At 40.3% G+C, this 13,596-nt stretch overlaps 1 protein-coding gene across 2 annotated transcripts in view; it reads right to left on the reverse strand.

Moving 5' to 3' along the window:
* The window catches only part of mmp16a (matrix metallopeptidase 16a (membrane-inserted)), a 75,449-nt gene extending 67,689 nt beyond the window's left edge, over positions 1–7,760 (reverse strand). For both annotated transcript variants that reach the window (XM_086307024.1, XM_086307022.1), the window contains exon 1: positions 7,255–7,760. In XM_086307024.1, coding sequence (XP_086163150.1) covers positions 7,255–7,380 — 126 coding nt within the window. In that variant the 5' untranslated portion in view covers positions 7,381–7,760. The remainder of the gene's footprint in view (positions 1–7,254) is intronic.
* Positions 7,761–13,596: the final 5,836 nt, after the last annotated feature.

Raw genomic sequence — 13,596 nt, forward strand, 5'->3', positions numbered from 1 at the left:
TTTCTCCATAGAAAAATTTAACTATCGCGATAGACCTCGCCGCTCTTGTCCACTTAAAAAAAAAAAAGAACAGCCAATCCAAATTACGTAGCGCAGAGCCGAACCAATCACAGCCGCAGCGTCACGTCACGTGACTTGTTACGTACAGCACAAGTGCCAAGCCGCACATGTGTATTTGTTTGGGAAGCAGCCAGCCACCGTACCGCCCGGGTAATGGAGGAAATGAGTGCGCCGACTAGAAAAATCAACCGAGCGTGACCGAAGAGAAAACTGATGATGATTCCAATGCCGGAGAGATTGTCGAACGGAAGAGCCATAGAAGTTCCGTAGTGTGAAGGTATTTCGGCTATTTCAAGTCTGACAAAAAACAGTAGCGTGCACTGTAAATTGTGCCGAAAGCAAGTCTGGAAATACAATAAACTGGTGCATGCGCTACGTCCACACGTACCCGGGTATTTTTGAAAACGCAGATTTTTCTATGCGTTTGCACCTTTCGTCCACACGTAAACTGCGTTTTTGGTCACTGAAAACGAAGATTTTTGAAAACTCAGTTTTTGCATTTACGTGTGGACCAGAAAAACGGAGAAAACGCAGCGTCAAAGGTGTGCGCATTTTTTGACGTCACACTGTGCGCCACGTTATTGTTTCAGTGAAATGAATTTCTACAATACTGTTACTGTTAATTCTACTCTCTGCAGTGTTTAAATGCTTACATATACACACAGTTACTGTCCGTCCACACATACGACTCTGTTCTGCTTCTATGCCCCAGCTTTGTTTACTTTTTCCCACGGTTAGGAATCTAGCGCCACCTGCTGCTTTGGCATGTTCATAGCAGCGTTTTCCTTCATTTCTCCCTTTATGTGTGGACGGGATTATTTTTTAAAACGGAAAATCTCCGTTTTCAAAAATACCCGTGTACGTGTGGACGTAGCCTCAGTCTCTGACTGGAAGCGCTAATTCGTCATTCGGCTTTTGTCAGACTAAAGTAACTGTTAAAACTGTTTGAAAAGCTCAGCTATACAACAAGGAGAGATTGAGAATTTCCTTTTAGTTCTCAGTTTATTTGATATTGACAAAAGTTAGTCAATTTTGTCTGTTCTTCTGTAAAACGAACTAAGATTTATTTTTAGAATTAATATTTTGTTTCTAAGTGGAATTGACAATTTAGTCTGTTTCGTTTGTTCTATTTTGAAACTTAAACGCTTTAGCGGCTGCCTTTTGTGTAGTTTGCAATATTTGCCTTTATTTATCTGAAAAAGTCTCATGTTCCTTAAGTACATCTACCCTGTTGAACTTATTATGGGAAATAAATATTTAAATAAAAACAAGCTGCTGATTATTTCACATTTTACTTGTGAGCAACGGCACATTTAAATCTTACAAATATAGTTATTTGGCTTATATCGTGATAGATATCGTTATCGCCTGAAATGAAAAAAACATATCGTGATATGAAAAAATCTTATATCGCCCAGCTCTAGGTATAACAATACATTCCAGTTCAAGTTTGTAGGATAATTAATATACATGTAAATACAGATGTTTATTGATGCTGATTGATGCATTTATAGTTTTGGACAGAACAAAGCAAGCCATCTTCATTTTTCAATTATGCTAAGCTAACAAGCGTTTATATTTGTTACAAAGATGTAAAGTGTATGCTTCTGTTTTACACTTATGGCCGGTCCATTACTGTGCAACAAAAGATCAAAGTTCGGTTCTGCCTTATGATTGATGATGATCGGCTCTTTCGCGATTCCTCACTAACAGGTGAGCAAACAGAGCGAGCTGACAGAACTCTTGGTTGGAGTTAATAATCACAGCCGACAGTCAGCAGAGTCTAGCCAAACCACCTTTTATTAATTCATTCATCCATCTGAGAAAGGATGTGTTAACAGATGGGAGTACAACTTTGCGCTGTCTTTGTTTTACAGTAGATTATCTTTGACTAAGCAACTTGTCTTTGTCTCTAGTTGCACAGTGGCATGATTCAAACACTTCAAACACTCAGAGCGCAGCTCTGCACCTGATGCCTCCCAGTGAAACACTGAGTGTAACCAAGGCAGCGTGACGCTCACGAGGCTTTAGTGGGTGCACATCGGTGTTGTTGTGCTCCAAGAGAATCTCAAATGTAAATCACAGATCACAGAAATACCTGCAAGCAATACAATTAACATTTTGAGTGATTCGGCCATCTTTGGACACAGATGGAAATATATATGGTCATGTTTTTATAACATAATAACATATTTATATTCATATAAACATATTCAAAGTATTCAAATTCCAGAGGAAAAACAAACACTTAGGAAATGTTTCAGACACACTTTTCTCTTAAAGTTGTTCCAGTGTTTCGGCAAAATTCTGCTTTTCTTCCTGTAACTGACAGGACACATAATCATCTTTGTAAGGCTTCTCCAGTGGAAACTTATGTTATGTACATAATAAATGAGTGACTATTTGTAGTGCTCCATATTACAGCTTTATTGTACAGTATAATTCAACTGAAAATGTACTGTGAAACTAAACAGATTATTAATCTCACAGTGGTTAAATAACAAAAATATGTAGATTAGCAAAGAAAATTAGGAATCAACACATGCTACACTGGCAAACTTCTGGCTTCAACGTTAGCATTAGCATTATAAGGAACCCAGACAAAGTCCTTTTAGATACTGCACTTTGTGTCATGGATATATCTTCCAGCATACCATGTTAAAGTTGGCTCAGGGGCTTGCATGCCATGTTGCTAACATTAGGGATGCAACGATACCAATTTTTTCAAACCAATACAATACCGATACTTGGATCTGAGTACTTGCCAATACAGAGTACAAAAACCGATACTTCTACCACACACACACACACACACACACAAATGCAATGAATTGGAAGACAGGTTTTATTTTATTCTCTGCCGATAAATAATATATTAATAAAAATGACCACAAAAAAATTTCAAGTGACAAATAAGCACTTCTGTTAAATTATTGCAGAGTCTCCAAATTGAAATTTAACAAAATATCACTGAACTATTGGCACTGTCTCGAGCTTTCGGAATAATAAATAAACACTTCTGTTTGGAATAAAATAAATACAAATTAGGTTTGAGAATAAAATAAACTTTAAAGTTGTTGCAGAGTGTCCATATTGTAAACAAACAAACAAAATAACGAAAGTATTTGGCATTGACGAACTCCCCATCTGCCCGTGGATCATCAGTCCACTCTGCCGTTAAACCGAGGACTGACATCGCGCACACACTGCTTGTCTTTACCTCTTTAGAAAGTTTTGGCACCATTATCTCCCTGATGTGTGGGCGGCTGGGAATTTCATATCGCAGCTCGGGTATGCTGAGAAGAATCCTATGTTTTCCACGACTGGCATTGGCTGGTCATCCAGAGCGATAAAATGAGTCAGAGCCTCTGTTATTTTAACTGCCCGTGGATTTTCTCTTGACATTTTTCATCGCTTTTCCAAAACCTGAGTTAAAGTTGGCTGTTCCCAGTCCACACTGCTGACATTTTGTTTAGCCTAGCTACAGCAGCCTCCAGTTTCTCTTTTTTTATCTGGAGCTGCCAGTCTGACTCGTCTAACCCTGTGCCTGTTTAATGCAGGATGTCCCCCTAGTGGCCAATCTAGAAAACTACAACAAAAATGACAAGCCACCCTCTGATTAACGAAATAAGTTAGTATCGGTTCATGGTATCGGTTAACTTTTACGAGTATGAGTACACACACATTTTACAGTATCGGCCCCGATACCCGATACCAGTATCGGTATTGGTGTATCCCTAGCTAAGATGATTTTTGATTATCTGAATAAGCATCGAGTTGTAAGAAAACTAGCTACTTTATGCAACTATTTTTTGTTTAAATGATATACATTTACTTTACCTGGTAGCATGCTAAGCACTGCCACTAAAAGGTAGTGGTAAAGCATATAGAGGCTTTATTTACCGACCACTATTAAACAACAGAACAGAAGAAGAATACACGATTAACTGCGAAGTGACAGATTGATGAAACATCTGTGAGACTATACAGACAGCTACTTTCAACTTTAGGAAAGAAAAGGAAGGAAAATTATTTCAAGGCCAAACTGTGTCAGGTACAGCTAGCAGAAGACAAGAGTACCACAACTATACATAGTCATTTAAGGGGGGTTTAAGGGTAGGAGGTGATCTTGGAAGTATAACAGTGTAAAATGGAATCATACATTTCCTTGAAATGAGTATCTCCAGTGTAGTTACATTTTGGTATGTGTGTTAGAAGATCAGCATGAACTCAGATACACCAGAGGCTGATCAGCCAGTCATCCATCATGGCCAATCAGCTGAAAACAGCCGACTGGCCCATCGATCTGTGCATCTCTACTTCAGACAAACTTGGAGCGTGGCCGAGCACAGCTCGGCATGTCTCTGCATTTGTGACACTAAGTGGAGAAAACGCTTATAAAATATTAAGTTACATTTCTCCCTCTAACTGTCTGATATTGTCAAACAGGGATAGGGGGGAAATCTCTCTGTTTTAATTACTCTGAATTATGTAAGAGCTAATGATAAAAATAACCTGAGATAAATCAACTGCCTGCAAGGCCCACCTACAGCATGACGCCTCGCAGAGAAAGCACTTACTTTATTGGCTGTCGCACAAAAAACGTTGGCTCATCCATGTAAAATCAATCTGGACTGAAACAGAAAATAATACTCACAAGGAGATAAACAAAATTAAGTCGAGCCTGAGCCATTGTTAATGGCGCTGTCCAATTTGCAGAGAGAATTACTTCAGGGGAGACAATCGAATGGACGAAAGCTGAAGAGCTTTCAGAAATCTTTCTGCAGTAGCCATGTATAGTGCTGAAGTGAGGTGTTACACGTTCCTATTAATTACTCTTATCACCGAGTGACAGGCTGTCCTTCCTGTGAAAATGTCATCCAAAGCAAGAGGAAACAGGAGAAACAAGTGGGGGAATGACAGCATTACAGCCACTTTGTCTGTGAAGACAAATCCAGGAAGGTCGGCAGCAAAGGCTCCATCCAAAAGGGTGAGGTTTTCTAAAAGACCGCAGTCTGACCAGTAATCACAGGGCAGGCTCAGGATGACCTCCCACCTCAAACCACACCTGTTAATTAGAGGAAATACTCATCTGTGTCTACTCTCTAGAACACTTGGTGTAGGAGTAAACACAGCCCTAACAGCTGAGCGAGTGGCTCCAGTGAAAGCAGCAGTCTCCAAACAGAAACTGTTTAGAAAGATTGCGAAACTGCAGCCAAATTCTACCAGCCTGGAGTGGGACTGCACAGCATGTGCTTTACTGTGACTTTGCTTTTCTTTGAATACCCCTTAGGATCAAATTAAACACTTTCTTTTGGGGGTTTTTCTTTAAGCCTCATTCATTGCTCTTTTCTCCCATGCCGGGCATTCCCAATTGAAGCAACTTGTCAGTTTAAAGCCCACCTGATGCTTAAATCAAACTTGTTGTTGTTGTGCATAGCAGAGTGCAACTTTCGGCAGCCTCGACGCCTCTCTCGTCTCATTTGTGACAAAGACGACAGCTAAATTAGGGACCAGAAAATGTCTCGCATTACAGCAGAAAGCCCACTTTTCACTAGCAAATGAATGAGAACGTGTGGAGGCTTTTTCAGTCCTCCACACGTGCATGAAAACACAGAAATCATAGATATCAAACTACTGTAAGCACGCTTGTGAGCTCGCTGGCATCTTTACCTGACAGGCACAGCAGGGGCTCATCTTGAGGTACTTTGCATTAATATGCACACTGGTGCTGTTGCATTTATTTGTAGGTTGTCAAAGTTAATCAGCTCCAGACCATTTGGCTTCCTGAGAATGACTTATTAAAGTTGAGAGACTTTGAAAAAAGACAAAAAAGAAAAAGAGAGCCACGACCGCTGAGCACATTCACAATTCAGTGACACAAAGAAACAACAGATGCAAGGGCTGGAGGTGGATAATAAGATTCAAGTGGAGGTGGACGACGTGGGAGAAGGGAACGCTCTGCGAGAGAACGATGATGTTAACGCTAATAATGCGTTTTTCACCAGGTTAAATGGTACCGAGCAGCACGGGTTATTATTATTATTTTTATTTTTTTACCAGAGATCAGGTCAGTGCTGCCTCTCTGCCTCTGGCATGCCCAGCTTGCAAATCATGTGGAAATGTGGATGTGGGACTCGAGTCACTGTCAGTACACATGCCAGGATGATCCTGTGCAGCGGCTCCTGTTTGCATGTGTGTGCATGTGTGAGAGAGACAGACAGGAAAGGGGCTGCTGAGCGCAGTGTCACAGCCTTCTCTGGATGTAAAAGGGGCAGACGTGCACGGCAAAAGCCACAGATTAAGTTGCACACCATCTTGAAAGAAACACTAGCAGAAGTTGGAGAGATTCTTTTTAAAAGTCTGAGTCTCAGAGTTCATTGGCACAACACTTGTAGCCTGAAGACGTTCAACTACCCATTAAGCCGGGCGGTCGTTTCAGAATACAAGCTGCCTTTGTGAAGGAACCTTCCCTGCTTTGTTAAATTCTCATCTGGCTGCCCACATTGTTCTCTGTGACCCCATAAGATCTCCTTCCTGCAGAGTGAAGCCTTAGACCTGAGTTTGTTTGTTTTTTTGTTTGTTTTTGCAGACACGGGGTATGCGAATGCAGTAAAACCACTAAAACACAATAATCTCGCACATACCCACTCTGAATGTCTGCCCATTGACTTCTGACATCGTTGCTCATGCTGGCTCAGTTTTTAAAATCATAGGGTTATGCATTGTTTACATACCTAGATAAGAGTGGAAATGTTATTTTGTTTGTGTGTGGTTTTTTTTGTTTGTTTTTTTACATTAAGGTAGCCCACATTTTGTTTCAATCCAAAATTCAATGTTTCAGCACTCTGAGAACACAAACAAGCACAAGCTGGGGAGGGAAATAAAGCTTTGAAACCCTCTAACAATACCTGCACTTCCATTCAGAAATGCACATTCCTTGGGAAACTGTCTAAAAGCGGCTAACGAACTGGGTAGAACTACAACCCAGCTGGGCATCTCACAAAGGCTCTGTTGTTGTGGTCGGTGAAACATCAGCACAAGGGACTGGAGTTACAGAGCAACTCTAACACTTTATTATTATTATCATTCTTTTAAATGAGGATAAAAATAACACAGTTTAATTTAACAAAAACCGTGAAGCTGTTGTTGTGCGGGAAAATCTCTTGGATGTCAACAAATCAGTCCTCTTACCTCTACACTGAAAGACTGCTCCTCTCCGTTCACGGCACATAAAATCCACAGCAACAACTGCAAGCATAACGTCCCCATACAGCAGCTATTAAGACATCTCCTACTGCGGAGCGCCAATAAAACCATAGTGACACCCGCTGTTGGAGCTTATTGTCTGCGCTCAGTTTTATTTACAGGCGACACAGAGAAATGGGCAGCGGGAATAAATCCTACACATTTGGCAGCAACATCGCTGATGTCTCGCTGTCTCTCTTGCGGTGCCGAAAGCAGAGGACGGGGGAGTGAAATGGGCGAAGGAGCGGATTCGTCGAGCCCTTGCACCCGCTGCTTTCGCCGCGGTTTCGGGAGGAGGTTATCCCCGGGGAAAGAATCGCTGTTAACGCCTCTCAGGCGCCTCCTGGTCCCACAGTCCCCGGGTCAGTCCTCCGGTACACCGGCCGTTGTTCCAAGCGGACGCGTCCAGCCCGTTTTCTGCACCGCGCGGCATAGCTGCCCGTTTTCAATCGTGTTTCCCACCGAATGCGCATGTGCACACTGGCACGAGCGCCCCCTCCCATCCCCATCCTCATCAAAATCCCAGATAAAAACATAACAGTCCTCATCCTGCCAGTGCAGTTTGACACAAACGTAAGAAGCGCTATTTTCCCACTCAGCGTATTCTGCTATTGTTCTTCTCTTTGGGTAAATAAACACGCAGGCTTCCGTATTTGGCTCCATGGCATTTTTCACATGGCAACAAGCAGGGACAGCTTATTATTGTGCTAATATAACCAACTTTATTTCATAACTTGAGACGAGTAGAAAATTGTGACTGTTCATAAATGCCCCATAAGCTTTTATGATGTAAATATTAAACTGAGTAGCATAAAAGTGCAAGTTAAATATATTTTAAAAATAATAAAATGTTTACATGGTTTTTATATCGTTTTTAATACCTTCTCCCTATACTGCTATGTATATTTAGATTTACATTCTTATTTTTATGATTTCTATCAGCCACAGCCAAGCTACATGTAATGTGCTCCTGTGCCCATGCGTATGGGATTTCTGTATCCATGTTTTAAACCCTCCTTTGCCAATAGAGGGCGATGACAGGCTCAATGTTCAACCACCACCCTCAGTGTGGGTGTGTAATCCTACTCCGATATCTCCTGTGTGTCAACTTGGCTTCCAGTATAAGGTAATGATGCCATCAGGAGTGTTGTCACCGTAGAGAAAGTGATGTGTTCACGGTTTAAGAGCGCTCCTTTTACAAAGAAACCTTTCATCAAAGTCTCATCTTTGCATTAATAAAAGACTGTGACAAATCTGTGTCATTTATTATTGGTAAACAGAGTTATATTGCTTTTGCAATGGCACTTGGGTCCTCACTAATACACAAAAAGTGCCACATTAAAGAGCCTCTGTTTAATCTCCTCGTATAATAAAGAAGGGGCAGGCATAATGACCCAGGTCAATGATTTTCTACTTAAACTAACACCAGGGGACGAGGAACAAGCAGCATGTGTGCCACAGCAAAAGGTAGGTGAGCCACACTATTAGGCTATTAATGAGAGTTGACTTTGCACACACACTCCAGCTTTATCCTGGGACAAATTCTCACACTAAATGGATAAAACTCCATTTAAAGTTTTGAAAAACACTAAAACACTAGGAGCGTCAGAACAGGCACAGTTTGGCTTGAACCCCGTGTGATCCACGTGAGTTCTGCAGGGCATCATGTCACGCTAACTCTTAAAAAAAAACATCATCTTGCTTATTACACTTCATGGAGGAAGTATTAATTATAGTTTGCAGATGTAAGTTTATTGTATCTGGACAGGAAATGACAAACACTTTGGAGCACTGTGTCAGCTCATAGGAAAGGGTAAAATTTATTGTGTGTCTAACAAGGTGAAGCTCGGACTCATGAATTATTGATTCTTCTTTTGCACAGCTCTGTTCTGAAGTGGTTAGGATGCCTCGTCAGTGATGAGAATGTAGACACCCAGTAGAGTATTTTAAAATTAATGTAACAAGCTTTAATTTGCAAACTTTAGAGATGACGATTATTAATTTACAGACAGACGTCTTGTTTAATAACTTGTAGAAACATCATGAAAGCATGCATGTATATTATGAAATTTTAAAAAAAGCAGCTTCCTGGAAAGCAGTGAAATTACCAGGTAAAGATAAAATTAGATGCACAGTTATGGTAGATGCCTAATGTGACTCACAAATTCCAGGAAGAATTAGCTAGTGGCAATAAAAAAGAGAATGTTAAAAAAAAGACGAGCTGACTCAGAGTACTTAAAGTCTCTACAGGTCGCATAAAATCATAAAAAGCATAGCTCCAATTTAGATAAAGATAACATAATATATTTATGTAATCATAATTATGTAGAGCACATTTGGCCAGATGTTACAGTGTGATTACAAAGCATAAAATGTAATAAAAATCAATCCAGAGATGAAAAAATATGCATTGAAAAACACTTAAATGTAACATTTTATTTCAAAACAGTACACAAAGTACATAAATACATGGAAAAACCCCCCAAAAAAAACAAATCTGCCACACGTGTCTAAACATCCATCCATCCATTTTCTTCCATTTATCCAATTCAGTGTGATGAGGGGACTGGAGTGTAGCCCAGTTGTCACAGGGTGAGAGGCGGGTTACAAAGTGGATAGGTCGCTAATCTGTCACAGGACTAACACAGAGAGACAAACAACCATTCAGGGCCAATTTAGAATCAGCAGTTAACCTAACCCCACTTAATTCATGTGTTTGGACTGTGGAAGGACACCAGAACGCCACACAAAAGACAGAGTGGATTCTAACCCAGAACCTTCTCGCTTTAAGGCAGTACTAACAGTATCAACCACTATGCCACCAGGCTGTCCCATGTCTAAACAGATATGTTTTTATCTTCCATTTAAAAGAATCCATGAAACCAAGTCTTTTAGCAGGTGTGTGGGACAAACAGCAAATTTAGCATATTTGTCTGAGGGTAAAAGACAATACTACAATGCTCTGTGTGCATGAATAAAAATATTAAACTGGATCCTGAACGTGAGGAAGTATTTAAAATAACCCACAAGACTGCCTAAGAGAGTAAAAGCATACTACGATTGTTGATAAACAACAATATGAAGGCATACACGAGCATCTTTAGCTGCACATTTAAAGCTCTAGTCTCAGTTTTCTGAGGTTTGTTATGTTCATCTGAACCTCCGTCTTTTCAGCGGTAGGCCATAAAAAATGGTAAATCATAAAATTAAGGCATTCTAGAAGCCAAGATAGGAGATAAGCTGCAATGACTTTGATGAAAAATAAAGCTAAATATCTATCTAAATTTTTGATAATGAGTACTTCAAAGGCAACAGAAAAAGGCCACCTAGGCACCTTGCAGTTATTGAGTCAGCCATGAACTCCTCAGACAGCCCGTTCTCACTCCAGAGGCTCCTCTGTTCACCACAGTATTATAAAGTCGAATGTAGAGCCAACATCCTAGCTAAATCTGACAGTTAAAGCTTTGTCCAAACTTGAAGGTGCAACTGGAAAATGATCATCAGCAAAGATAAAACAGAATTACCCAAAAAAAAAGGATGAAGTTGTTGCAAAGGCCCAGTCAAAATCCAGACCTCATTCTGACTTAAATGCTGTGGAAGGACCTTGTTAGAACTGTGCAAAAATAATGTCCTGCAAACCAAACCAAAGCTGTAGAGTGGGCTAAAAATTAATCCACAACAATGTTAGAAACCTTAGAACTGACAGAAGATGTGCCTTCTTTTTATCATGACATATACAGGACAGCAAAGGCCCAAGAACTGAGCCTTGTTGGACACCACAGGACAGCGGAGAGGAATCTGATGAAAACCCTACAGAACAAAAGAAGAAACCTCAGTCAATGAAATTAATTAAGGTGATGATCTATCTTGCAAACCCTCAGAAGACGACCTCCCAAACTCTGACTTAAACGTGTCGTTATTTTATTCCTTCCCATATTCTTTTTCTTTTTTTCAGTTTGTTGTTTGGTAAAAACCTCTCTAGAATAAGATCACAGCACACCCTGGCATCACCAAAAACCATAGTTACTACTATAGTATACGTATAGTTATAGTTATAGTATAATATGGTATTGCATTCAGTGGGCTAGAGGTTAACTTCATTTAACTTCATTTAGTAATGAAGGCAGTAATCACTGCCTCTGACAGAAAAATACAGTAAAGAAGAAAGAGGTGTCAAAATGCAGTTGTTGATAATAACAAAGGCGTTCTTGGGATTCATTTTTGAGGAAGAGATTATGTCTGCAAAGTAACCAGTCGAGGCTTCTTTTACCGAGGCTTTAAACTAATACAAGCGATCTTTAGAGCACAGACAGTGGAACTTGAACTCAGTGGCTTTCCACAGTATCTGGGTCCTTTCTTGGGTAGCAGACATGTGTTTATCTTTTTCTGTTCATATAGGATCCACCTCTTTTTGAAAATCCAGGGCTGTGACAAAATTGCTAAAGATGAATGGCAAATTATGAGTTCAACTGAACTCAATTTGAACATTTTCCATTCATAAATCCACTGTGCAGTTATTAGCACAAAAACAACTTCTCTCGTTGGCCATTGTGGTGTCATTTACTAACAGTATGAATACATGTTTTTCCTAGAATATATTGACTGTATGTTCCACAACTCAAAACCACTCGTGTAATCAGTGAAGACGTGTAATTTTTATTGCATGTGATAGTCGATGCTGAATAAACTGCACAAGCACAACCCTGCTGAACTGCTCTGTCACTCATTCTTTGTGGGAGTTAAATAACTTCCTCATTTCATGCTCACTTTGTAACGATGCAAATTTACAATGATTTTTACCGTGTTAAAAATATGAAGTCTTTTCTTTGTCCTCCTTGTGCTCATCTAGAAGTTTGTTGGATGGTTGAAATCATTCGCTCATCCACACTTCCTCTCTCTTTTGGCTAACTCTTTCGCACTCACGTCTCTCTTCCTCTCCACTCCTTAATGACTTCCTCTCTCACTCAATAATCCTGAATACCCTATTTGAAAGGTTCTGGCCCTTTCCAACTGGTCCTCCCACCAGCGCAAAGCCCTGCCAGGCTCCTCAAAGCCTCCCTATGCAAACACGACTATGTCTCATAACTGCTGCATCTGCTCCCAGTCAGACCTCCTGGATCTCCTGGCAGCATGAATTTAAAGCTGCCCGTCTGTCTCCCTTTTTCAAGGAACAAAATAACAATAATAATAATTTTTAAAGAGATATGATGAAGAGAGAGCAGTAGTTGGTAATTAAAGAGTTTCTAATCTCCTTTGGGGATAAGTAATCCCATTACACTTCCACATTGGATAATTGGCCAAGACGTTAAATAGACCACAGTTCATCAGCAAAATGTAATTTGAAACAGGTATTTCCCTCACTTTGTTGGGATTCATGACATGTTTAATTTGTGATGTGCTTCCTGATGTTGGGTGGGATCACACTGGCTCCTATCCCCTCTCCAGATGAAACTCTGGGTCAGCCTAGCACAGCGTGGACTCGACTCTTCAACAAGTTCTCAAATTGATTACTATGTTATCATATGGTACTGAAGCCAAGTAGAAGGAAAACTTCTCCAGTGAGAAATAACTCATGTGTTCCAACAACAGTCTATTTCACAGTTGGACCAATTTACTAGTGTCTGAACCCAGAATCATTTTGGGGTGTTTCTCACAGTTACTTTTCTTTTGAATGAAAACTGATCCGACTCATAAACAAATGTCAGCATTACTTCATTTAATCTTAGAGTATCTCATGCATCTCACATTACAACCATAAAATACAGCTGCTGTTTTTGTCTAAGCTGCTGTGTTGCCTTATAGTTGTGGCAGGTGTGTGAATAAATGCATGTTAACTGTACATTGGTTTTGTCACCTTTATGTAAAGCCCAGCGAAAACCCAACAATCAAAGGAAATATTCTAGGATGCTCGTACTTGGTGATTAGCTAGAAAGTGTTCGTAGACAAATCAGCATCTTCCATGTAAACCATGGTCAAATGTTGCAATTTTCCAGTGGCCAAAGCAATCATAAACAGGTTTTTGGTGCAACACCCACAACCAACTGATTGCATTCAGCGACTGCCAACAAATTCCAGCGACCACGACCCAGTTCCATCGGGAACATTTATTTTTCCCTAGAGACTGGAAGTTTCCAGGGGGTTCCTGACTGAAATTATTTCCCCTAGGGATCAATAAAGTATTCTGATTCTGATGTCATGACTGAGGCCTAAGCACAATGAAGCATAACAAGTGTATGGTGATTTTTTTATAAACTCAGTTTTGAGTGAAAGGCTTGTATTTTATTAGGC

This window comes from Aulonocara sp. 'chitande type north' Nkhata Bay, linkage group LG9 (assembly GCF_057382095.1).
Source record: "Aulonocara sp. 'chitande type north' Nkhata Bay isolate Kocher_YH1m ecotype deep benthic linkage group LG9, A_spYH_male_GT1.1, whole genome shotgun sequence".
NCBI classification, from domain to species: domain Eukaryota; kingdom Metazoa; phylum Chordata; class Actinopteri; order Cichliformes; family Cichlidae; genus Aulonocara; species Aulonocara sp. 'chitande type north' Nkhata Bay.